The sequence below is a fragment of the Bos indicus x Bos taurus genome, chromosome 22, assembly GCF_003369695.1.
Source record: "Bos indicus x Bos taurus breed Angus x Brahman F1 hybrid chromosome 22, Bos_hybrid_MaternalHap_v2.0, whole genome shotgun sequence".
In the NCBI taxonomy this organism is placed as follows: domain Eukaryota; kingdom Metazoa; phylum Chordata; class Mammalia; order Artiodactyla; family Bovidae; genus Bos; species Bos indicus x Bos taurus.
Window position 1 is genome coordinate 17,372,828 of NC_040097.1, and position 26,196 is coordinate 17,399,023.

General features: G+C 38.2%; 1 protein-coding gene across 25 annotated transcripts in view; it reads left to right on the forward strand.

Moving 5' to 3' along the window:
* SLMAP (sarcolemma associated protein) overlaps nt 1-26,196 on the forward strand; it is a 151,238-nt gene that overhangs the window by 43,625 nt on the left and 81,417 nt on the right. For 18 of the 25 annotated variants that reach the window (XM_027523518.1, XM_027523516.1, XM_027523532.1 and 15 more), the window contains exon 2: nt 21,348-21,501. In XM_027523518.1, coding sequence (XP_027379319.1) covers nt 21,348-21,501 — 154 coding nt within the window. The remainder of the gene's footprint in view (nt 1-21,347; nt 21,502-26,196) is intronic. The other 7 variants (XM_027523540.1, XM_027523517.1, XM_027523525.1 and 4 more) reach the window with 1 other exon arrangement.

The following is a 26,196-nucleotide window of genomic DNA, read 5'->3' on the forward strand; positions in this document are numbered from 1 at the left end:
TTTACTTCCCCCTGTATCTTATCTTTTTTTCTTCCAATGTTAGAAATTCTTTCCATTCCTGATAAATTTTTATTGTATTGCTAATATTTTCCCTTAAGTTTTGTAAGGCCATAAGATTTCCTGTTAGTTGAGTTTATGTAAAGTTTTAGGTGAAGTATTATGTAACAATCAAGAAACAGGTATGATAAAAGGCCAACATTTTTTTCTATTTTTCCTGTTCATTTTATTATACTTAACAATGATTTTTTTGCTTATGAAGAAATACATTACCCTTTACTGTTCCCCTGAAACTGTCACAACATTGGTAATACCCCAATACAAAATAAAAAGTTCAAAAAAATAATACATTACAGATTTTCTTTGTATAGGGCAACCATAAATATTCTTCTACTAAAACTGTATATAATCTTCTACAAGAGTTAATGGTACAACTGTATTTAGTTCCTTTAGTCTTTTCCACTCAAATTGACTTGACTACTTAGGACCCTCAGAAGAGATGGCCTGTGGATTGCACTAATACTTGAAAAATTAATACAACAGAATTGGAAAGTCCAGACTGTTAATGTGATTGGATTTTTCTTGATCTCCTCTGATTCCCACCAGCATGTTCAGGTCACTATACTGTCTCTTTATAAATGGATAGAGGTATTAGTCCTTGGTAGTTCCCTGGCCTCTTGGTTACATCTTTTCTTATTTTTTTCTATACCTTTTTGATTGCTCTGTCTGAAATTCCTTCAAGCATTTGCTCCACTAACTCTCCATAAAATGCTAATGTTCCTAAAAAATTAGTCACTGTTTGTCTCATAAATTTTTTTGGATCACATATATTAAGATAATTTTAATTACTACTCAAGTGCTCATGCCTCTCAGATATCTTGAGCTCTAAGGTCTGAGTTTTCTACTCACTGCCTGCTTACATTTATTCATTTGGATGTCCTATAGAGACTCTAAAAACAATATACCCCAAATTAAAATGAATCATTCACCACCCCCTCCCCAGTAGTTCCAGTTAAGGTAATGGCATTATCATCTGCCCAGTAGCTCACACTAGAAACTGCTGCTTTCATCACTGAGCACATAAGATCTGTCACTAAATCCTTTAACTACTTCTAACACCATCCAAATAGGAAAAGGAGTATGTCAAGGCTGTATATTGTCACCCTGCTTATTTAACTTATATGCAGAGTACATCATGAGAAACACTGGGCTGGAAGAAGCACAAGCTGGAATCAAGATTGCCAGGAGAAATATCAAACACCTCAGATAAGCAGATGACACCACCCTTATGGCAGAAAGTGAAGAGGAACTCAAAAGCCTCTTGATGAAAGTGAAAGAGGAGAGTGAAAAAGTTGGCTTAAAGCTCAACATTCAGAAAACTAAGATCATAGCATCTGGTCCCATCACTTCATGGGAAATAGATGGGGAAACAGTGGAAACAGTGTCAGACTTTATTTTTTTGGGCTCCAAAATCACTGCAGATGGTGATTGCAGCCGTGAAATTAAAAGACACTTACTCCTTGGAAGGAAAGTTATGACCAACCTAGATAGCATATTCAAAAGCAGAGACATTACTTTGCCAACAAAGGTTCGTCTAGTCAAGGCTATGGTTTTTCCAGTAGTCATGTATGGATGTGAGAGTTGGACTGTGAAGAAAGCTGAGCGCCGAAGAATTGATGCTTTTGGACTGTGGTGTTGGAGAAGACTCTTGAGAGTCCCTTGGACTGCAAGGACATCCAACCAGTCCATTCTAAAGGAGATCAGCCCTGGGTGTTCTTTGGAAGGAATGATGCTGAAGGTGAAACTCCAGTACTTTGGGCACCTCATGTGAAGAGTTGACTCATTGGAAAAGACTCTGATGCTGGGAGGGATTGGGGGCAGGAGGAGAAGGGGACGCCAGAGGATGAGATGGCTGGATGGCATCACCGACTTGATGGACGTGAGTCTGAGTGAACTCCAGGAGATGATGATGGATGGGGAGGCCTGGCGTGCTGCGATTCATGGGGTCGCAAAGAGTCGGACACCGCTGAGCGTCTGAACTGAACTGAACACCATCCAGTGTAGGAGCTTGTTATTTCTGTATTCAATAACTGTCACTGGAGTTAATATCTGGTCTCCCTGCTTTCAGTCTAGTACCCCTCCAGCTGTTCCCTCCCTGAGTGAAATGTCGGTTGGATCTTAGTATTTCCCTACCTAAGCCCTAGATTAGGTAGTTGCAAGTCCCCTGTGATTTATATGACAAAGGGTGTACTGCTTGATACATGCTCACCTCTCCAGCCGGTCTTCCTGTCATTCTCAGCCTTCTGCTTCCTGTTCCTACCCCATCCCACCCCCACCCCACTCCCACTATGTTGTTCCTCACCTCTGTTTGCTCATGCTGTTTCGGCCCCTCCTCTCTCATCCTGATTCACTCTTAATCAGCCTTCGTGACTCAGCATGGGACAGTTCCTTCAGGAAGCCTTTTCCGAATCCTCAGGGTTGGGCCGAGTACCCTTCTTCTTTACTGGATTGTTCTTGTTAGTATAAGACGGTGTGGTTTTTCTCTTATTAATAAATAATTATCTTGACCTGACTTTTCTTTCATTAACAAAATTTATTTACTCACCTATTGTTTTTGACTGCTCTGGATCTTCACTACTGTGTGTGGGCTTTCTCTAGATGCAGTGAGTGGGCGCTACTCTTCGTTGTGGTGCACAGGCTCTAGAGCACGTACTTAGTAGTTGTCCACTAAGCACCCGGGCTTCGTTGCTCCAAGGCATGTGAGGTCTTTCTGGACCAGGGATAGAACCCATGTCCCCTGCTTTGGTAGGCGGATTCTTAACCACTGGACCACCAGAGAAGTTCCCACTTTTCTCTCTAGCTACTGCTCATATCTTTGCTTCCATTTAGAGCAGAAATCCTTAAAAAAGATTGTCTGTATGTGTTCTTTCTCATTCCCTTCCTTCCGTTTTCTCTTGAATCACTCTGGCAAGGCTTTCGTTCTCCAGTACATCCACACAGTTCTTGTCAAGGTCGTCGGTGGCTCAGGTTGCTATTTCTGTTGGTCAGTTCTTGTACCTAATCTTCCTTGATCTTTCAGCATCATTTGACATAGTTGATCTCTTCCATGTTTCTGGAAACATCTTTCACAGTGGCTTTCAGGACATGCCCCTTTCCCTTGGTTCTCCTCTACTTCACTGACCATATATTAAGTTTCCTTTGCTTGATCTTCAACTCCCTGCCTAGAAACTTTGGATGGCTCCGAGGTTCTGTCCTTGATCCTCTTGTCTGTTTGTACTTGCTTTCTTGATGATTTCCTCCTATTTCTTGACTTTGAATTTTTAGTATATGCTGATGACAACCAAAATATTATTTCAAGCCCAGACTTTTTCCCTGGACTCTAGGTTCATAACCAACTCCCTTTTTGACATTTCCACCTGATATCTAATACACATCTCAAATTTAATATGTCCAAAGCTGAACTCCTGATAACCTCCCCAGCCTCAATTTAAAAAAAAAAACCTTCCCACCTTCAGCCCTTCCAGTTCACATAGGGGCAGTTATAGTTGACTCTTAAATGGCATTAGGTTGAACTGTGTAGGTCCACTTATATGCAGATTTTTTTTCAGTGGTAAATACAACAGTGCTACATGGTTGGTTGAATCCTTGGATATGAACTTGCAGATACAAAGGAACCATGTATAGAGAGGACTGACTATAAGTTAGAAGGTATACTCTGATTTTCAACTGCATGGAAGGTTGGTGCTCCTAACCCCAGAGTTGTTCAAGGGTCACCTGTATACCCTTCTAAGTCACTTGGGTCAAAAACTTTGTTATCCTTCTTGACTTCTTTTTTTTTTCCATATTTTATATACACTATCAGGAAATTTTGTGCTGTACCTATGCTATCATTTTATATGTGTTGTATAAGAGGTTGACGTTAACCCTTTTCCAGTTTTATAACGTTGCTTTATTTTAAGGGCAGGGATCATGGGTAGTACGTATATGCCGATTATACTTCCCAGTGTATAAGATTGCTGTTTCTCCACGTTTTTTGCCAGATCCAGGTATCACTGTTCTTAATCTTTGCCAGACTGATATTGACCACTTTGATGATTGTCCATCTTCCCTGAGCTTTTTGGTCTCTTGAAAGTTTTGGAATTAGATGCTTATTCGCCCTTTCCCGTACATGTCTCTTTCTCTCTCTTGTTTTTAACTAAAAATGAGGAGGTTGTAATGGGAAGCTCTCTGCCCCTGCCATAGTAATTTGTATGCTGCTCGGTGTCCTAAAGAGCATTTTGAGTTTTTTACTGAGTGAGTTATAGTCTTCACTGAGCATTATTCCATTGCTTGACTGGATTTCCAACTCTGTCACTCAGGGCCAGGAGTTTGTAGGTCTCTGGTTTAGAAATGAAACTATGGCATCTGTTAAATATCACTTGCCTAATTTCTTCAGAAGCTGGTTCACATTGTTAAATGACCTGTGGATTGCTAAACTATGCAATATATTCCAAGTGTATTTACATATACCTGAGAGTAGTAATTCCCTTTTGATACAGTTTTGACTAGGGAATTCCTTGATGCATATTGTGATATGTGTTTCATATTTTTATAAATGGTTTCAGTCTATGCTGTGAGATGCAGACTTAGCTGCTTCTTTGCACAGGTTGTGGTTATTTATGGTAATATTTATGTGTAATGGGGCAATGGCATGCTATTTTTAACATCTGTATGTGTTAGAGTTCAGCTGTTACTGATTTATTTTTATCTCTATCAGCTGTTTACTGTTTAAGTAATTAATTGGCAAATTATTTTTAAGAACCTTAGCTTAAGAAAGGTTATAAGGGAAAGGTATAAAGGAAAATCTTGCATCAGTTCTCTGACTGAAAAAAGTCTAAGTGATTAAATATTTAAGCATTTTCTATGAATTTAGTAATAGTAGCTGTCATTTGTTTAGCAGTTTCTTTGTACAAATACTGTACTAAATACTTTACATGCTTAACATCATTTAACCTTTACAACAAACAATCAGGTACATATTGATACTATCCTCAATTTATAAATAGGGATTTATAAATAACTCTATAGCTAAATAAGCAGGGTGACAATATACAGCCTTGAGTACGTCAAGGCTGTATATTGTCACCCTGCTTATTTAACTTATATGCAGAGTACATCATGAGAAACACTGGGCTGGAAGAAGCACAAGCTGGAATCAAGATTGCCGGGAGAAATATCAAACACCTCAGATATGCAGATGACAACACCCTTATGGCAGAAAGTGAAGAGGAACTCAAAAGCCTCTTGATGAAAGTGAAAGAGGAGAGTGAAAAAGTTGGCTTAAAGCTCAACATTCAGAAAATGAAGATCATGGCATCTGGTCCTATCAGTTCATGGCAAATAGATGGGGAAACAGTGGCTGACTTTATTTTTGGGGGCTCCAAAATCACTGCAGATGGTGATTGCAGCCATGAAATAAAAAGATGCTTACTCCTTGGAAGGAAAGTTATGACCAACCTAGATAGCATATTCAAAAGCAGAGACATTACTTTGCCAACAAAGGTTCGTCTAGTCAAGGCTATGGTTTTTCCAGTAGTCATGTATGGATGTGAGAGTTGGACTGTGAAGAAAGCTGAGCGCCGAAGAATTGATGCTTTTGAAGTGTGGTGTTGGAGAAGACTCTTGAGAGTCCCTTGGACTGCAAGGAGATCCAACCAGTCCATTCTAAAGGAGATCAGCCCTGGGATTTCTTTGGAAGGAATGATGCTAAAGGTGAAACTCCAGTACTTTGGCCACCTCATGCGAAGAGTTGACTCATTGGAAAAGACTCTGATGCTGGGAGGGATTGGGGGCAAGAGGAGAAGGGGACGACAGAGGATGAGATGGCTGGATGGCATCACTGACTCGATGGACGTGAGTTTGAGTAAATTCCGGGAGTTGGTGATGGACAGGGAGGCCTGGTGTGCTGCAATTCATGGGGTCGCAAAGAGTTGGACACGACTGAGCGACTGAACTGAACTGACTATAGCTAAAGGATTGCTCAGAGAGGTTAAATCACATGCTCAAGGTCACATAGTATGTTAGGTGATGGAACTTAAACTCACACCTTTAATGTTTTCTCTGTTTAATGTATAGCACATTGTTATTTGGATGTGATACAGTTTGGCCTATCCTATGGTAAATCAAAGCTCAACAGCTTCCATTCTAGAGCATGAATTATTTCATTTATTCATAATATATTTTAAAAAATCATTTATTCCCTATGTCTGTTGGAACTTTCTGACAGGAACTAAATGTTTTAGACTAGAAAAGATGGAATCAGTAGTGCTCTTTAGAGTACGATCTGAACAATTTGGACATAGAGGTTTGGGAATTAGAAACTTAACCCAGAATAAAGCCTTGATCTCTGATTTAGGGGTAGCATTGTTTAATGAGAAATGTTATCAGAAAGAGAAATCTTGTTAAGATGTTTAAATTTGGCTTCAGAAAAAAAAAGAGACTTTTAATAAGTAAGGAGTGTGAGTGGGTGGGTGCAAGCAAGGGCTTCTGGGGTCCAGGCACAGCATATCGAAGCATCAGACCTGGGACTTGGGTAGAAAATTGCTAGTAGTTAAGCAGGGATAGATTGGATGGTACTTTTAGGAAGAGTGGAAAATCCAGTTTGATAGGGTGATTGAGGTCACTTTGAAAGATTTGAAAACTTATTAGAGCTCTTAGATTTAATTATGATGACAGCAAAGGATCAACAGCCATTTTACAAAGGGAGAGAAAATGATCAGGTTTATGTTTTAGGGTGTAGAGGGTGGAGGGTGTGGAGTCATAGCCATCATCTTGGCAACTGTTGTGGACCTGGGTTAGAAGAACAGTGGAGGAGAGGGGGAGGCAGTGTGGAGTCGAGAGCTGTTTCTCAATCAGAACTTGTAGGAATTGGTGGCATGTTGCATGCCCTGTGGGGTTACTGACATGATTACTACCAATAGTATATTTACTGTTTTGTATTTGCTCTAAGTGACTTTGGAAAGTCACATGTTCATTCTATTATTAGAACATGGCTGATGGCTGAATTCCTGTTCAGAGGTGCTCAGGAAATGGTGGGTAAATAATGGAGTGAGTCCGGGCAGCTGTAAATAAAACACTCTTAAAATATTTATTTAAATTACTTGTTTGATATCTCTTCAGCAGGCATTTTGTTAAGGGCTGGGGATAGCACTTAGATAATAGGGATATCACTTACCTTGATCTTCAAGTGATTTGCCATGGGCATGAGGTGTCTGATAGACCTTGTTTGCTGTTCTTACTTTCTGTGTATTCTTTGGGCATATAATTTAACTTCTTTTTTAAAATTTTTTATAAATTTTATTAGAGTTTAGTTGATTTCCAGGTGGTGCAGTGGTAAAGAATCTGCCTGCCAATGCAGGAGACACAAGAGATACAAGTTCAATCCCTGGATCAGGAAGATCCCCTGGAGAAGGAAATGGCATCCCACTCCTATATTCTTGCCTGGAAAATTCCATGACAGAAGAGCCTGAAAGATTACAGTCCATGGGGTCGCAAAGAGTCGGACATGACTGAGCACTCGTGCATAGTTGATTTATGGTGTTGTGTTAACTTCAGATGTACAGCAACGTGAATCTGTTTTACATATACCCGCTGACGAAGGATTCTTTTCCCGTGTAGGCCATTACAGAGTATTGAGTACATTTCCCTATGCTATTCATTCAGTAGGCTATTATATTAGTTACCTATTTTATATATAGCAGTGTGCATAAGGTAGACCCAATCTTAATTTAACTTCTTACCCTGTTCATGTGGAATAATGCTTATTTCATGGTATTCTGAAGTTCAGTTAAGGTCATGTGTGTAAAGTGTCTACCATAATCTCTGCCGTAAGCAAATGCGTGTTCCCTTTTAATCTACCATAGACATGGAAGCTGGGAAACTCAGATTTATTAGGATTTTGTGTCAAACAGGTGTTAGAGTTACTGAATGCATTTCTGAAAGAAATTTTAAAAGGTTACCTTTCCTGATGGTTTGGCATCACAAGATCTGATTGCTGTTTTATTATTTTATTGTGACTGTAGATAGATTACTTAGATAGGTTACTTGTGTTTCAGCCTCAACCTGTTGATCTATAAAATGAGCAAAATCAGTCCTATTTCACATGATTGTTGGTAGAAACATTATACATAGTGGATATGAAAGAATCAGACAAACATGAGTAGCATAGCAGAATGGTTGAGATTAAAAAGTTTGAATGTGTATTTCTTCCCATTACTAGCTTGAGAGGTGGCCCTTTGGCAGGTAGTTAACCCATTTAAGCCCTGATTTCTTTATATGTGGTATTGGGATAATAAAACATCTATGCCGTTGTACTATTTTAAAGAGTAAGTGGAAAAAGGCATGGAAAGTAGTTTATACAATCAAATGGTAAGCACTCAAAAGCTATACTTATTGTAAATTATGTGGTGTCCTTTTAATACTATTGAACAATTAACTCTTCTTTGTTAACTTTTCTTTGGTTTTGCTCTGTGACTAAAATTTCCATACACACAGGTGAATTCTGGATATAAGTGATGTTGCCTTTCATGATAGTGAAAGAAAGCGATGATCCTTTTAAAAGAAAACTTCCTAACAGCTTTAACTTTGTCTCTTTAAAACTATGGGAAAAAAAAAATGTTTCAGGCCTGTGTTTAACCATAGGTGGCAGTGGAATTTGAATGTGATACTTTCTATTATTAAATTTCAGTTCAAAATTTAAAAAAGAGTTAGTGACTGTTAGTTGGGGGCATTACCTACATATCCTGAGAAACAGGGGCTGTCATGAGAGATATTGGGAATAGATTATGTCTGACAGCCTAAATCATGCTTGGGCGGAAAAATGGGAGCCTCTGCACTATTTTCTTTGGTCCCAATAGTCATGTCCCATCTCAGCCAAAAAGATTATTTCATAAATTGCATCACTGTATTTCTATGTATTTACTTATAGCCCTCAGTTACTTTGTTACCTTTTCTCTTTTGAAGTAGAATTATTATAATTTTTAAAGAACTTAACTATGGATGTATGAATTGTCAAAGCCTTGAGGAGACAAATCTCTTGAAGAATTAACTGTCACTAAAGGTGGGAAGACACGAGTAAAGAACAAGGTGCCTTAAACATTAAAATTATATGCCAACCTGAATAGTTGTGCTTAAAGAATGGAAAAGTCCATCATAGTTATTTTCATTACCTTTTAAGCGTTTTAAAAAGTTGGGAATGTTCTTTTTGGGGGGCAGATGTGCTATTTGCATCTTTTAACATTTCCATTGAATTTGTTTGCCAAATAAACTGTTTTGTGTGTGAGCAGTTTTTTGGGTTTTTTCCTTTCCCTAAATAAGATCTAGATTCCTGTTTTGTTAATTTTTTCCATCTTTAATGGAAAAAACTTGTGAGTTTCTCCCTCTCCCCTGCCTCCTAATGACTATATAAATCATTATCAACTGTCCTAAGATTGCTCCCATAGTTTGCATTAGTGAACAATATGTGGGGCTACATCCTTTAAATGTAGTTACCTTGTTTTATATTTTACACAGATGTGATCACAATGATTTCATTTTGTGGCAAACAAGACTGTTATTCTTTGGGTGAGGTTTTTTAACTATCAGAAATAGAGTGGAGGTGCAGTTATTTTTTTTATTTCAGCTGATTTCAAGATGGTTTAAGCTAACATTTTGTGAGGAAAATCATGACCTATAAATTTCTTTTAAAGTATTGTGTACTTAGGGTATCACAATATCCCTTTGCGTTATCCTTAATATGCTAAAATATATGGTATTTTAATAAATACGTTTTTATTTTAGGTACTTATATGTTGTTTGAGGTGAAGATCTCTTGGGGTCTAAAAGATTGAGTTTGGGATCGGTATCTGTTCTTTAATTACCTCAGTATGAGCTTCAAAGACAAAGTTGAATGCATCTTGCTGTGGTTAACACAGCAAGAGAGGAGAAAATAATCAGGATTTGTCTTTCAACCCATCAGTTTGGGGATGTAGGAAATAGGTTAATCTCCTCCAAATTAGAATTTGGTGCTGGCTTTCAGTATGGTCATCTGTCAGAACTGTAATGTTCTGATAATGTTTATTTTGTATCTTACTGAGAAATCTAATGTACTTTGTCTTAAATTTTCAATGAAGGACTGTCACAGTTTTGTTTGTCTGTGTTAGAAGGGTGTCATCATTCTAGCTGTGTTTTGTAATGTTCTACAAAAAATTCCTCCTTCCTACCTTCGAAATTTCTTCATAATCTTATCTCTGTTCCTATGTAGAGAGAGAGAAATACTTTTGCTTTCTCTTTCTCCTGTGGGCTGGCTCCACAAGAAAGAATTACTTTACAATGTGTCTTGGATGTCACTTGGAGATGGAAAAAAATCCTGGTGATTTCATAACACTTGTAAGACCTTTGGGTATATGTCAACAAGTTCATTTTAGTTGTACTTGGGAGATTTCATTTTGGTGAGAACATTTTTACCACTTTTGTGTTTCCCTGTAGCATGTGAATAAAACTTTATATTTCCCCCTTCAGTGGTACAGCTTAAAAATTCCAGCCTCTGAAACATGTGGTGCTTTGCTAGTCAGGAAGCCAGGAAAGTTATATAAACAAATCCATATTGAACATGCATATAAACTAAGTTTGTGTACTCTAAGAAATAACTAAATGGTTGGTGGCAAAAAAGTACAAGTTATGGATCTCCCTATTTCTAGTGACTCCCGCTACAGTTCATCCTACACACAGCTGCTCGATTATCAGAGCTGTTGGAATACTCTCCCTAAAACAGTATTTTCATCAAATCCTTCAGCAGTGGCTTCTGTCTGAAGAAATCTGGACTCCTAAGTACAATGCACAAGGCCCCCTCTTATAACTTCACTCTTAAATTTCCCCACTTTTTCCTTTGATTTTGGTTACCCTGTGGGACTGGGTCATATATATATATATATATATATATATATATATGTACTGTAATATCTGTTCTTCCTCCTCCTCCTCCTCCTCCTCCTCACCATTCATTCAGATCACTTCCCTTACTCTTAAGTGCCTCATTAGCAACTTACTGTGTCTAACTTTATTTTCTCACCAACCTCTTAGGATTTTGGTACTTAATTCATACTCTCTGAATTTATTCTCAGTGTAGAGTGGCTCCATATTTGATTTTATGAGTGTGCAGTCTCTCTAGACAGGTGCCAAGTAAACATCAGATAGATTAAGTGATTTGTCTCAATGGTGTAATTAGAGGGGAAATTGACTCTTCCTATTCTGATTGGTTCAGGAAAACTTCATAAAGTGGGATTTCATGAATTTGGACTCAAAGATCAGAGTGTTTAGTCCAAGTAGGAAAGAAGGAAGGCAGTGTGGAGATTTTGAGAGAATAACTGTCAAATCTGCAATATCTCTATGATCATGACAATCTACTTAATATACTCAAGTCTCAGTTTCTTAATCTATAAAATGGAGATGGTGATAGCTATTTGGTTGGATTGTTGTGAAGATCAGAAGTGCCTGCACATAGCAAGCAGTCAACAAATGGTAGCTATTATTACAGATTAGGGACTCATAGAGTGCCGCCATGAAAAATGATGGAGGAGGAAGCTCCAAAAATTGGTTTCTTCCCCAAGATGACTGTTAAGGAGCATGACTGAAGCAATTATTTTGGAATTCTGGAGTCTAGGCAAACACAGCATCCAGGGGAGTGCTTAATGAAGAAAGAGGCTGGCAGATTTTTGAGACCTTCAGTGTTTTGCATAGTGGCTACCACTTTCCATCTCCTAGCTCTGTGGCAGAAAACTGGGTATGGTGGCCCCTGATTCTTGGTGTGGCTTTGCTTGTCTTTCAGAAATTGAGGTTGTTGTTTTTGTTGCTGCTGTTGATTGCTGAGGGTCTGGCCCAGAGGCTGGCCATTGTTTCAAACCCCAAAGACTAAAATGACTTCCCTGGCTTCTGCCAAGGGGATTTAAAGAGACATACCCTTTCCCCCTTTTCTTATTGTATCCTGCTGTATAAGGAAATCTCTGTCAGGCTACTGGATGACCATGGAGATGACAAAACAGAGACTTCAGTGATAATATATGACAAGGAATATACTATTTGCAAAAAAAATAGTTTGGAAAAGTCAATAAATAAACTGTTGACTACAGCCTTCACCACATAATAATAGCAATCTCTAGGGTTGGAGAGAATCTGATTTCTTTAGTTACCACATTACAATATTCAAAATGTCCAATTCTAAAAAAAAAATAACAAAGCATGTGAAGAAATAGGAAATTATGACCCAATCACAGAGAAAAAAGTGCCGATTGACAAAAGCCATCCCTGAGGAAGCCCAGACATTGGACAAAGACTTTAACTATTTCTAATATGCTCAAAATGCTGAAGGAAACCATGGACTACTTAAAGAAAAGCAGGAGAACAGTGTGTGGAGAAGTGCGGAAGATCAGTAGAGAGAAGAAAATCATAAAAGAACAATAGCTGAAATAAAGAAATCAGTAGAACGTTCTTCAATGACAGATTTGAGCAGGTGGAAGAAGGAATTTAAAAAAAAAACCCTTCAGGATAGGGCAGGACTAGAAAGAAAGATGAAGAAAAATGAACAGTACCTAAGGGACCTATGAGACATCATTAACTGTACCAACATACGCATTATGTGGCTCAGCTGGTAAAGAATCTGCCTGCAATGTGGGAGACCTGAGTTTGATCCCTGGGTTGGGAAGATACCCTGGAGAAGGAAAAGGCCACCCACTCCAGTATTGTGGCCTAGAGAATTCCATGGACTGTGTAGTCCATGGGATCTCAAAGAGTCGGACACGACTGAGCAACTTTCACTTCACTATGCATTATGGAAATCTTAGAAGAGAATAAGAAAGGGGCAGAAAAACGTTATTTGAAGAAGTAATGGCGAACTTCCCTGGTGACACAGTGGAGAAGAATCTGCCTGCCAGTGCAGGGGATACGAGTTTGATCCCTGGTCCAGGAAGATCCCACGTGCCAAGAAGTAGCTGAGTTCGTGTGTCACAACTCCTGAGCCCATGAGCAGCAAGTACTGAGCCTGTATGCCACAACTGCTGAAGCCCATGGGCATAGAGCCTGTGCTCTGAAGCCACCGCAGTGAGAAGCCCAAGCACCACAACGAAGAATAACCCGTACTTGCTGCAACTAGAGAAAGCCCACACAAAGCAACCAAGACCCAGCACAATCTAATAAATAAATAAAAATTTAAAAACAGTATTAAAAATTAATGACTGAGAAGAACTTTATCATTTTAGCTCTTATATTTAGGTCTTTGATTCATTTTGAGCTAATTTTTGTATATAGCGGAAAGTAGGGGTCCAACTTTTGCAAGTAGTTATGCAGCTGTCCCTGCACCATTTGTTGAGGAAAAGGTTCTTTTCCTGTTGGATAGACCCTGTTCTTCTTTTTCAAGGTTGTTTTGGGGTCCTTCGCAATTCCATTAGCATTTGAAGTTTGGCTTTTCCACTTCTCCATAAAAAGGCAGGTGAAATTCTAATTGGGATTGCATTGGATCTGTAGACCACTCTGGGTCCTATTGACACCTTAAGGATATTTAGTCTTACAGCCCATGAACACAGGATGTCCTTCTGTTTATAGGCATATCTCAGAGATGTTGTGGGTTCAGTTGCACACCATTGCAATGAAGCAAGTATCACAATAAAGTGAGTCACACAAATTTTTTGGTTTCCCAGTGCATGTAAAAGTTACATGCTGTATTAAGTGTGCAGTAGCATTACATCTAAAAAAAATAATGTATGTACCTTAATTAAAAAACAATTTTATGGGGGAAATGATGCTAATAGACTAGTTTGGAGAAGGAAATGGCAACCCACTCCAGTGTTCTTGCCTGGAGAATCCCAGGGACGGGGGAGCCTGGTGGGCTGCCGTCTGTGGGGTCGCAGAGTCGGACACGACTGAAGTGACTTCTTAGCAGCAGACTGCTGCTAAGAAGTCTGAAACAAAAGTTTCCAACTTTTGTTGACCCAGGGTTGCCACAAACTTTCAGTTTGTAAGAAATGAAATATCTGTGAAGCACAGTAAAGCTAAATGCAGTAAAACAAGCTGTGCCTGTATTTGTCTTTAATTTCTTTCAGCAGTATTTTATAATTTTCATTGTACAAGTTTTTTATGTCTTTGATTAAATTTATTCCTAGGTATTTTATTTAGATGCTATTATAAATTGAATTTCTTAATTTCCTTTTTGGATTGTTCATTGCTGATGTATACACACATTTGATTTTTGTGTGTTTGTCTCGTAAACTGCAACTTTGCTGAAATTGTTTATTAGCTCTGTAGCTTTCTTGTGGGTTCTGTGGGATTTTCCATATATAGGATCTTGTCATCTGCGAATAGACACAGTTTACTTCTCCCTTTCCAATTTGGATGCCTTTTACTTCTTTCTTCTTGTGTCTGGCTAGAACTTCAGTACAGTATTGTGTAGCTGTGGTAAAAAGCAGGCTTCCTTGCCATGTTCCGGATCTTAGGAAGAAAGCTTTCAGTCTTTCACCACTGAGTATTACGTTAACTGTGAGTTTTCCATAAATGTCCTCTATCATGTTGAGGAAGTTCCTTTCAGTCTCAACTTTCTGTGTGTGTGCGTGCATATTTTAAATATGGAAGGGTGCTGGATTTTGTCAAATATGCCTTTTCTACATCAATTGAGGTGATTTGTGGTTTCTTTTTTTTTTTCCTTTTTTCTATCTCTGTGGTATATTATATTGATTGACTTATGTTGAACCACTTTGAATAAATCCCACTTTTTCAGTAAGCCAAGTCACTGCTTTTCCAGCATGGGTGAGTTCTGAGTTAGTCCTTCAAGAAGCATCCAGACACGTTAGAGTAGATAGACACAATAATTTGCAGTTTAGGTCTGCTCTGCTCTCTCTGAAACCAGGTAGCTGTGTCCCATAGTGGAAATACAGGCTGATATCTTAAAGGCTTCTGCTTTATAGAGGGAGGGATTGGGGCAAGGGTAAGGAATGCTACAGCCATTTCCTACCATTTTTAAGTTGCCTTTTTCTTGATTCAGTGTTCACGTAGTCACTGTACAACTTTTGTTTTCCAGAGTTCTGACATAGTTGGTTCTGACTCTTTCAGCATGTATTTCAAAGTTTGTGTGGAGATGAGAGCTTGGAGCCACCTACTTTGCTATTTTGCTGATTTTACTTTGTTATTTCCTTTTTGATTCAATTTTTCTCCTTTTTTCTTTCTTCTCTTAAGGCATTATTTGCTTTACTTAGTTTAGTTTAGTTCAGTCACTCAGTCGTGTCTGACTCTTTGCGACCCCATGGACTGCAACATGCCAGGCCTCCCTGTCCGTCACCAACTCCCAGAGTTTACTCAAACTCATGTCCATCGAGTCAGTGATGCCATCCAACCATCTCATCGTCTGTCATCCAGTTCTCCTCCTGCCTTCAATCTTTCCTAGCATCAGGGTCTTTTCAGATGAGTCAGCTCTTCTCATTAGGTGGCCAAAGTATTGGAGTTTCAGCTTCAACATCAGTCCTTTCAATGAACACTCAGGACTGATCTGCTTTAGGATGGACTGGTTGGATCTCCTTGCAGTCCAAGGGACTCTCAAGAGTCTTCACTAACACCACACTTCAAAAGCGTCAATTCTTCAGCGCTCAGCTTTCTTTACAGTCCAACTCTCACATCCATACGTAACTACTGGAAAAACCATAGCCTTGACTAGACGGACCTTTGTTGGCAGAGTAATGTCTCTGCTTTTTAATATGCTGTCTAGGTTGGTCATAACTTTTCTTCCAAGAAATAAGTGTCTTTTAATTTCATGGCTGCAGTCACCATCTGCAGTGATTTTGGAGCCCAAAAATATAAAGTCTGACACTGTTTCCACTGTTTCTCCTGCTATTTGCCGTGAAGTGATGGGACCAGATGCCATGATCTTTGTTTTCTGAATGTTGAGTTTTAAGCCAACTTTTTCACTCTCCTCTTTCACTCATCAAGAGGCTTTTTAGTTCCTCTTCACTTTCTGCCATAAGGGTGGTGTCATCTGCATATCTGAGGTTATGGTATATTTCTCCCAGCAATCTTGATTCCAGCTTGTGCTTCATCCAGAGATTTCTCATGATGTACTCTGCATAGAAGTTAAGTAAGCAGGGTGACAATATACAGCCTTGACGTACTCCTTTTCCTATTTGGAACCAGTCTGTTGTTCCATGTTCAGTTCTAACTGTTGCTTCCTGACCTGCATACAGATTTCTCAAGAGGCAGGTCAGGTATTACTTAGTTACTCATGTCCGAATTTTGTACTCATTCCTGAAATGATTCCCCTTTTTTCCTGTTTCTTTTTTGAGTTCTTTCCTACAGTTTTGTAATTATAATTTATATTTCTTTTCCATGCCTTGAGTTACTTTCTTAATGTCTTTAAGCTTGTTCTGAAATAGTGTAATTTTGATCTGTTCCCAAGGTATGTCTCTCATTATGTGTAGGGGGTGTTGTTTGCTTTTTATTGTTTTTTCTTAAAATAGCTATGAGATGAGACACTGATATTTTTCTGTTACTCATTTTTATGTAAAGTTTGTTTTCCTGAACTTAGAGAAGGGAGTCATGATTCAGGATAACTTTTCTAATGTCACAGAGCTCCCTCTTCTGTTGTTTTTGTAAACTGTTCAAAAATATAATAGCTTCCTTTCCCCTTTTCTACTTTTACCTGGATCTTCCTTTCCTGTCTCTGTTGTCTCTACCCCGCTCAGTTTTGGTTCCAAACCCTACAGCTTTTGAGGGAAAGCCCTATCCTGGAATGCAACTTTGGTTGGTAGGTTGGTTTTAAGGATTTATATGACTCGGACTGCTCCATCCTTTTTCAGAAATTACCTCATACTCACTTGTTAGCGGATTGGGCTAAACTTTTCCCATTTTCAGATTCTCTTTTCAAATTGGCTATCATATTATCCAGTGAGTAGACAGTGACTATTCTGAGGTACTCAAGTCCTTCAAATGTCCATTGCTTCTGCACTGCAGGCAGATTCTCTCCCAGCTGAGCTACCAGGGAAGCCCACTGTCCATTGCTTCTGTATGCATCCTCATGCACAGATGCTGATTTCATGCAGGTCTCGTAACTGTTGATGCTTTTTCCCACTTTTATTTTGAGTTTCATATGGATAATTTCCACTTGTTGTTGTATATGTTCTCCATGGTATTTTGGTTTTGCTGTCTTAGTCACTCTTTTTGATTTTAGGTGGTGATTCAAGTACATTAAAAAAATCTGTAGTGTAGTATCTGCCACCAAGAGTCCAGGATCCACTCTGCATTCATATTTTAAAATTTCCCTGTATGGACTTGGAATTTCTGGCCTCTCGCTGATGACCTGTCTCCTGTGTTTGTGCTTCGTTCTGAAACCTTAAAAAATCTGTTGGTAGTTGGATATTGGAAAACCTGTCAACTTAGAGAAGGCTAGAAAGAAGCAGTTTATCATTATAGTGGAAATGAAAGCATTTACACATTGAGGTGAAGTTGCAAATGGTACAGAACATGTTTGCTTACGGAATGAACAGCAGAAACTTTCTGAAGACCAAAGAGCAAATTATGCAACCTGTGAAGTGCTGTGCTTGTGTCTTTGAAAGTAATCATAATAAATGAGAAACAGGAAAGAGTGACTGATAGGGCGAAGACAGCCTTTCAGTTTAATGATCGCCATCAATGCCTGATGTGGGGGAGCTTAACTTTAATTCAGGGGAAGGCATGGGGTTAATTGAGGATAAAGCCTGTTTGAAAACAGTGGGAGATGGACTTTGGCCACAAGCTATGGAGGGTTTTATAAATTCAGAGCTCCTGAGACACCTGCTGAACATCAAAGTGAATGCCCAGTGGCTAATGCAAACACTAGAGACAGATTGGGCATTCCTTAGGCTACTAGGAAATAAAGATGGTTAAAGCTTCAATAGGATTTTTTTTTCCCAGCGTAGTAAAATAAAATGGGAGGGGAAAAAAAAAAAGCCTGATGGAAAAAGGTATCAGCACAGAGGAGAAAGTAATTTCTGGTTGGAAAGTGATAAAGGACCAATTGACATACCTACCAGGGGAAGTACATCCAGGGACTGTTAGCATCGTCACTTCCCAGTCCCTTGCAAACATAGTCACTTCCCAGTCTCTTGACTTTTTTACACCTACCTAGTGAAAGTGTGAAAGTCGCTCAGTCATATCAAACTCTGCAACCCTGTGGACTATACAGTCCATGGAATTCTCCAGGCCAGAATACTGGAGTGGGTAGCCTTTCCCTTCCCCAGGGGATCTTCCCAACCCAGGGATCGAACCCAGGTCTCCCACATTGCAGGCGGATTCTTTACCAACTGAGCCACAAGGGAAGTCCTATACCTACTTAACCTGATAATAAATAGAATGAATAGCTTTTGTACAGTGTAAACTGAATAGTGGCAGATTGTTTCATTGAAGGTGCAGAAACATTTTTAATATCAATTTTTCACACCACCAAGGGGAGAAGGGTAAATCAATATAAATATTTCTGCAGGGAAGTAAACTATTGCTGTCTAGCTATGCCCAAGTGCAGAGGCTCTGGGGCATGAATGGAGGTTGGTGGGGAAAATAGTGGGAGTTAATGAGATCGGAGAGGGAACCACAAGCCAGGTCATATGGGGTTTTATTGGCTGTAATGGTAAGAACTTTGAACTTTATTACAAGATGTTTGGAAGCTGTTAGCAGATTGAGAGCAGAGGAACAGTGAGCAACTAATGTAAATGGTGTTTTCAAGCTAACTGGATGTCAAAGGTACTATGGGTATGCTTTGGACATAATAATAGACGTGTTAGAATGTAAAGAACCTGGGTTAATATTGATTAAATTCTTTTAATTTGAAAATTTATGGTTTTAGAGTTAAGAGCTACAAATATGAAGTGTTGAGATATATGTGTGCGAATGTGTACAGAAAAACACACACATTTTTTTGTTTTTCAAGTAAAGCTTGCTAAACAGTACTGAACCTCATTTCATATATTCTTACTTCTGTTCTCTTAATTTTTTTTGTTTAAACCACTAGTCACAGCCCAATAAATTGACTTAGTAACACATTATTGTTGTTCCATCCCTAAGTTGTGTCTGACTCTTTGCAACCCCATGGACTGCAGCACACCAGGCTTCCCTGTCCTTCACTATCTTCCAGAGTTGGCTCAAATTCATGTCCACTGAGTCAGTGATGCTATCCAGCCATCTTATCCATTAGTAACACAATAATGGATCAGAATTTGAAGTTTGAAAACCACTGTAAATCTATAATCCCCTTATATGGCTTGCCAAGGCACATACAACTGAAAATGACCAAACCAGAATTCAGATATTGCCACATTACCCAAGAATATATCTATTAAAAAAACAAAAAAACAAGTTGGTTTATACAATGTTTAAGAGTATGTTCCAGTGTGGAAAAAATCTTGAGGATCATTGTCCCTTCTTGAGCATGTTGCCTATGCTTATCTCTCTGGTGTGAAATGTTAAGCCTTTAAATTTCAAATGGAGTTGTAAAATATCAACACAATTTTCTTTCCTAATGGCCTGTAATTAAATATATAAACTGCTAGCCAAAGTAACAGTTGGTCTCTCTTGAATTATAAACAGAATAAGTCATTTATAGCCAGCCTGGTGGCCTTTAAATTGTCGCCTAGGAATTAATGAAAAGAAATGTCATTTTCATATTTTCTGCAAATCGCTTATTCTTTTGTTGTGTTTCATTTTGGAAGAGGGTTTTATGGGAGGAGTGAAGGATAAATGAAACATGAAGGTCAGTATGAAGTCATGGGGGAAAAAATGTCCCTTTTGATTCTGTTATATAAATCCTTGCTTCTGTCTTCCATAGCTCTGTGACCTTTGGAAAGATACTTGCCTGTGCCCTACTTTTCTCATATATAAATGGAAATAATATCTATATCATAGCTTTAACGTTAAGGTTAAATGAGGGCCTGGTGGTACAACATGTATTTTAATAAATATTAGTTTTCTTCTTTCCTTTCTTCTTTAGGAAGGAATTCAGTGAAAATGTGTTGCTAGAATAAGCAGGGCTGGAGAGTGTAGAAAAATGCAAAAAGAAAGGTACATCTTTTTTTATTGGTTGTTCTCTTCCTAGTAAGTCTGTTGTGTGTGATCCCAATTGTTAATAATTTCTTTGGGGATAGATAGGTGATAAATAGGTAGGCTTCCTGTGCCTCCTGCTGTCCCTTCCCTTTGTAGAGACGGGGGATCACCCAAGTGATGAAAGGCAAGTTTAGTGGAGCTAGAAAGTGACACCTTCACAGTTGATTCCAGTATTTTAGTTTCTCGTGTCTTCAATCTGTTTATCACAAAGAATTTACTGAAGACATGTCGGTCCTGATACCAAGTATGTTAGTTCACTAATAGCTGTTCATACAGGTGTTACCTACTACCAATTGTCCTTGCCTGTGGAGTAAATAACACTTCCTTTGATTTAACCCAGAAATTATAGCAGCAGAGTTACAAAGTCAAAGTGAGATAGGAAGATAAAATTAGAGTTTTGTATAATAATCTTTAAAAAGATGTTTTATTGAGATATAATTTATATGCCATAAATTCAGTCTTTTAAAATGAACAATTCAGAGAGTTGTACAACCATCACCACTATCTAACTTTAGAACCTTTTAATCACCCCAAAATGAAACGTTACACCCATTAGCAGTTATTCACCCCACCCCACCCCTCCCCTCCTCTGCCCTGACACCTCAACCCCTTGCAACCACTAATGTGCTTTTTCTCTCTGTGGATTTGCTTATTCTGGATATTTCATATAAATTGAATTACATATGTCTTTTGTGACTGATTTCTTTTACTTAGCTTAATGTTTAAAAGTTCATTCATGTTATAACATAAATCAGTACTTCATTACTTTTTATTGCCAAATAATTAATTCATATGGATGTACTACATTTTATTTTCCTATTCATCAGTTGATGGACATTTGGGTTCCATTTTTTTGGCTCTAATGAATAATACTGCTGTGAACATTTGTGTACAAGTTTTTGTGAGGACATGTGTTTTCAGTTCTCTTCAGTATATACCTCAGAGTGGAATTGAAGGGTCATATGCTAGCTTTACATTCTAACATTTTGAGGACCTTATAAACTGTTTTCTGAAGTGATATACCATTTTGTCCCAGTGGATTTTAAATCTCCCACTTTTAAAGTTCTGGTTTTATATATAATGGAATAAATAGCTGAAATAAGCAATTTGAATTGATAGGGGGAGAAAATTCACCTGTAGTAGTTTGCAAAGTTGGAAGTACTTTTTTTTAAAGTAGGTTTGAAATTATTACTATTAATCTTTGGCTCTTTTTTTAAATTTTATTTTTGCAGTTTTATCTTCAAGACACTAAAAGTAGTAATGGTACCTTTATAAATAGCCAGAGATTGAGTCGAGGCTCTGAAGAAAGTCCACCATGTGAAATTCTTTCCGGTGACATTATCCAGTTTGGGGTAGATGTGACGGAGAACACACGGAAAGGTACGGGTATGGATCGATTTTTCCTATTATTTGTCTTGTTAAATTTTTTATTCTATTGTTTAATGTTAACAAAACATTTCATGCTTGTAAAAGCAATTTAACTGTGACATTTCATGCAGTGAAATGTTGAATGTCTCACTTTTCCTATTGCTTTTCTAAAATCTTAAATTCTGAAATATTAAATAGTTTATAATCTCTATTACAGTACCAAAACATAGGACACTGCTGTGTCAGTTAAGAAGCAGTTGGCTGAAGTGACACTATATTCAACCAACAAGAGCTTAAACCATAAGGATGAGTGTGAAAACGTTAGTCACTCAGTCATGTCCGACTCTGTGACCCTGTGGACTGTACGCTGCCAGGCTTCTCTGTCCATGGAGTTATCCAGGCAAGAATACTGGAGCCAGTAGCCATTCCCTTCTCCAGGGGATCTTTCCGACCCAGGGATTGAATCTGGGTCTCCCGCATTCTGGGCAGATTCCTTACTTTCGATTCCTTACCTTCTGAGACACCAGGGAAGCCCCAAACCATAAAGATATCTATTATTAACTGATTAACAATAAGCCTGGAAATAGGTTGGTTCAGACTTCGTTCAGTTGGCTCTGTAGTGTTATCAAAGAATCCAGGATCTTACTGTCCTCCCAGTCTGTTATCCTTTATGTGTTAGTTTCTTAAGCTTTTAATTGTCACCTCATGGTTTAAGGGTGATGGCTTCAGCCCCAGGCATGATTTTCCCCACACCAGTGTTCTAGGCAAAAAAGATGAGATGGGGACAAAGTACCTTCTAGTGTGACTTTCTTTTTATGTTTGAAAGAACAATCTTTCATAGACTCCTTCCAGCAGATTCCTTTTGCTCACTGGCTACGTGGGTGGGTCATGTATATAGCTTTAGCTCTAGTTACAGAGAAGCTTGGCAAGGAAGTTACCTGACCAAGGAGAGCAGGAAATCCATGACTAGCATAGATCAATTATGATTTATCCCTTTGGTTGTGCGTTCATTGTTGCCCCAAACAAAATCAGAATTCTGTAGGCAGCTACTACAAGTGTAAAATTTCATGTCTCAGTTTCTGAAATTAGAAGTTCTGTGGCTAAATAAATTTAGATTATTTTTACAATTCTGAGGCTTTTTGGCCTTACCTAGTTCACTGTATAGTTTATGACTGAAATGATAATGACTGAATCATAAAACTAAAAAAATAGGAACCAAAAGTATGCAGTCCCACTTGTCATAGTTTAGTATGCACAGTGGAATGATTGGCAAGTTTTTCCTTTTGCTTCTCTGAGCATCCTCTGATCTGAATACCCTAAGTTGTTAGCCTCTAACATTTTGCACAGTAGACGAGGGAATCCAGGTAGATGGTGATGATGGTGTGTGAATATATGTGTCTTGGTTGCTCTGTCATGCCCAACTCTTTGCGACCCCATGGACTGTAGCCCACCAGGCTCATCTGTCCATGGGGATTCTCCAGGCAAGAATACTGGAGTGGATTGTCATTCCCTTCTCCAGGGGATCTTCCCAACCTAGGGCTCAAACCCAGGCCTCCGCATTGCAGGCGGATTCTTTACCGTCTGAGCCACCAGGGAAGCCCTGTATGTATGTATGCGTATACATTTACGTACTGCAACTGCAGTATTATTTTTGTTGGGTTTTGTTGGCCTTCTCAGGGTGTTAGGTTTTGATACATGGATGTGTGCAGGGCCAGCGTCTTAGGAATTTTCATTTACATTTGTAAAATAGAAAAGAAAATTTGTATTTTGATGCAAAATATTGAGTACTTCTTACTAAGAGAACTCTACTTCTGTATAACCATACTGAGAACAGCTGCAGTGGACACTTTGATATCTCCTGTTGCTGTATCACATCTCCTCTGCTACCGAGTCATTCAGCAAACATTTACTGAACCCCAGCTGTGAATAACCCAGAGAAGGCAGAATTTAATTACATTGTCTTTCTCTCCAAGGAATATCTATTTTCTTGTCTTGCATTTCTCAAAGAGAATCAAGAGGTGTTAATTGGCACAAGAATGAGGTAATCAAATACATTTAGGAAATGCTTAGTTAACCAAAGGTAGGCAAGACATCTCAGAGCTTTTAACGTGCTAACATATGTGCAGGTCTCTAAGGGGGTAATTGATTGAATGTAGATAACTCCAGACTCATTTCCACTTTTCTTCCCCATCTTGCTGTGTAGGACACTTTAGAAAATACTGTAGAAAGCTAAGAGGAAAACTGAGACTAAGTGTTAGTACAGTATTATTTCAGCAACATCAATTCTTACAGGCTTCTTTGAAAATTTACATATCTTTTATTCCAACTTTAAGGAAATTAAGACAAATTTCTTCATCATTTAAAGTGTTATTTCTTTTGGCACTTAATTGGCTTGAAAAAGTTGACTTACATTATGCATGGCCTCTTGGGATTCAGCTATGTCATGAGTTGTGTATTACTATTTAAGCATATGCTTTAAAATTAAAAAAAAAAAAAAGATGTTGCTCTGTGCTAAACATTATACCAGTTGGAAAATCCTGTTGAAATTGTGCAACACTATCGGATATCTGGTGGATCAAAGAAATCAAAAAAGGAACTTCAAACTATGTGGAAAGGAAAGGAGACTTTCCTACAAAAATATGTTAAATCCTTTACTCAGATAAAAACTTACAATCTAAAATTTTCCATTATTAAAAAAGAAAGACAATGAAGGAACTTGGCACTTAGAAGAAATTAGAAAAAGAACAAAAAAAAGAAGTTTGGAAGTAGAAAAATGAAAAGCAGAAATTAATGAAATGAACAAAAAAAATTTAGAAGGGGTGGCTAAGTGGCTAAGTCACATCAGTCGTGTCCGACTCTGTGTAACCCCATAGACGGCAGCCCACCAGGCTCCCCCGTCCCTGGGATTCTCCAGGCAAGAACACTGGAGTGGGTTGCCATTTCCTTCTCTGATGCATGAAAGTGAAAAGTGAAAGGGAAGTCGCTCGTGTCCGACTCTTTGCGACCCCAGGGACTGCAGCCCACCAGGCTCCTCCGACCATGGGATTTTCCATCGCCTTCTCCGTAGAAGGGGTAAACAAACCCAAATGCTGGTCCTTTAAAACAAAACAATAAAATAGGTAGTTCATAAGCCTTGACTCCTTGTATATAAAAAATACAAGGAATGAGAAAGGAGATATAAACAGATATGGGATATACCAAAAGAATTCTTAGAGACTGTTACATGCCAAACTGTGGCAAAAAAAAAATAGAGTAAATTAATGTTTTCCTGGCAAAATTACCCCAAGATGTAGAGAACCTTCAAGTTAATTTTTTTAAGAGACTAAAAAAGTTATTAAAAATTGACTAGAAACGTGCATTCAGAGTTGAATTTTGCCTTATTAAAAAAAAGATAAATCCAGTGTTGTGTAAATAATCCAATATAGGTAAAGGTGAGAAACTCTGAAAATCTTTTAAAGAAGCCAGCAGCCTTTCATTAATGCCAAATTCTGATACAGATAAAGTACAAAGAAAAAAAACTGTAATTTCATTTGGAACAATAGATAAAAAAATTCTGGTTAGGGTAGTAGTAAATTCAGAAGTGAAGCTAGAATAAACAAAAGTAGGATTTACTCTAAGAATGCAAAAATAATTCAATTTTGGGGAAATATGTCAACATCATGCACAAAATAAAGCTGAGAAATAGGTACTGTAGAACCAGTGGATGTTGAAAAGGCAGTTGATCAAGTTCAGGAGTTGTTCCTAGTAAAAACTGTAAATAAATAGGATGAAAAAAAAATTATAATTAAAACAGAAGAAAAATAGCAAAAATGCTACACATCTATAAAAATACATGAACTGTTTGTGTATATCAATAAAGATAAACCTTAAACATTATTTCAAGAAAATTGCAAAAGAATATATGTGGTATAATACCCTTTACACGAAGCATGAATTCATGTACAACAATGCTCTATTGTGCTTTCTTTTATTATATCAATTAATTCTTTAAGATCTTTTAAAATTGAAGTATAATTAATTTACCATCTTGTGTTGTTTCAGGTATATAGCAAAATGATTCAGTTTTCTGTGTGTGTGTATGTATGTGCATTGTTTTTCAGATTCTTTTCCATTATAGGTTATTAAAAGATATTAAATATAGTTCTCTGTGCTATGCAATAGGTCCTTGTTGTTTATTTTCTATATAGTACTGTGTATATATTAATCCCAAGCTCCTAATTCATCCCCCAACTTCCCCTTGCTATCCCATTTGGTAACCATAAGTTTGTTTTCTATGTCTATGAGTCTGTTTTTGCTTTGTAAATGAGTTCATTTACATTATTTTTTAAGATTCCATATATAAGTGGTATATGATATTTGTCTTTCTCTTATCTGACTTACTTCACTTAGTATGATAATCTGTGGGTCCATTGATGTTGCTGCAAGTGACATTATTTCATTCTTTTTTATGACTGAGTAGTCTTTCATTTCGGAGAAGGCACTGGCACCCCACTCCAATACTCTTGCCTGGAAAATCCCATGGACAGAGGAGCCTGGTAGGCTGCAGTCCATGGGGTCGCTGAGAGTCGGACACAACTGAGCGACTTCCCTTTCACTTTTCACTTTCGTGCATTGGTGAAGGAAATGGCAACCCACTCCAGTGTTCTTGCCTGGAGAATCCCAGGAACAGGGGAGCCTGGTGGGCTGCCGTCTCTGGGGTCGCATAGAGTTGGA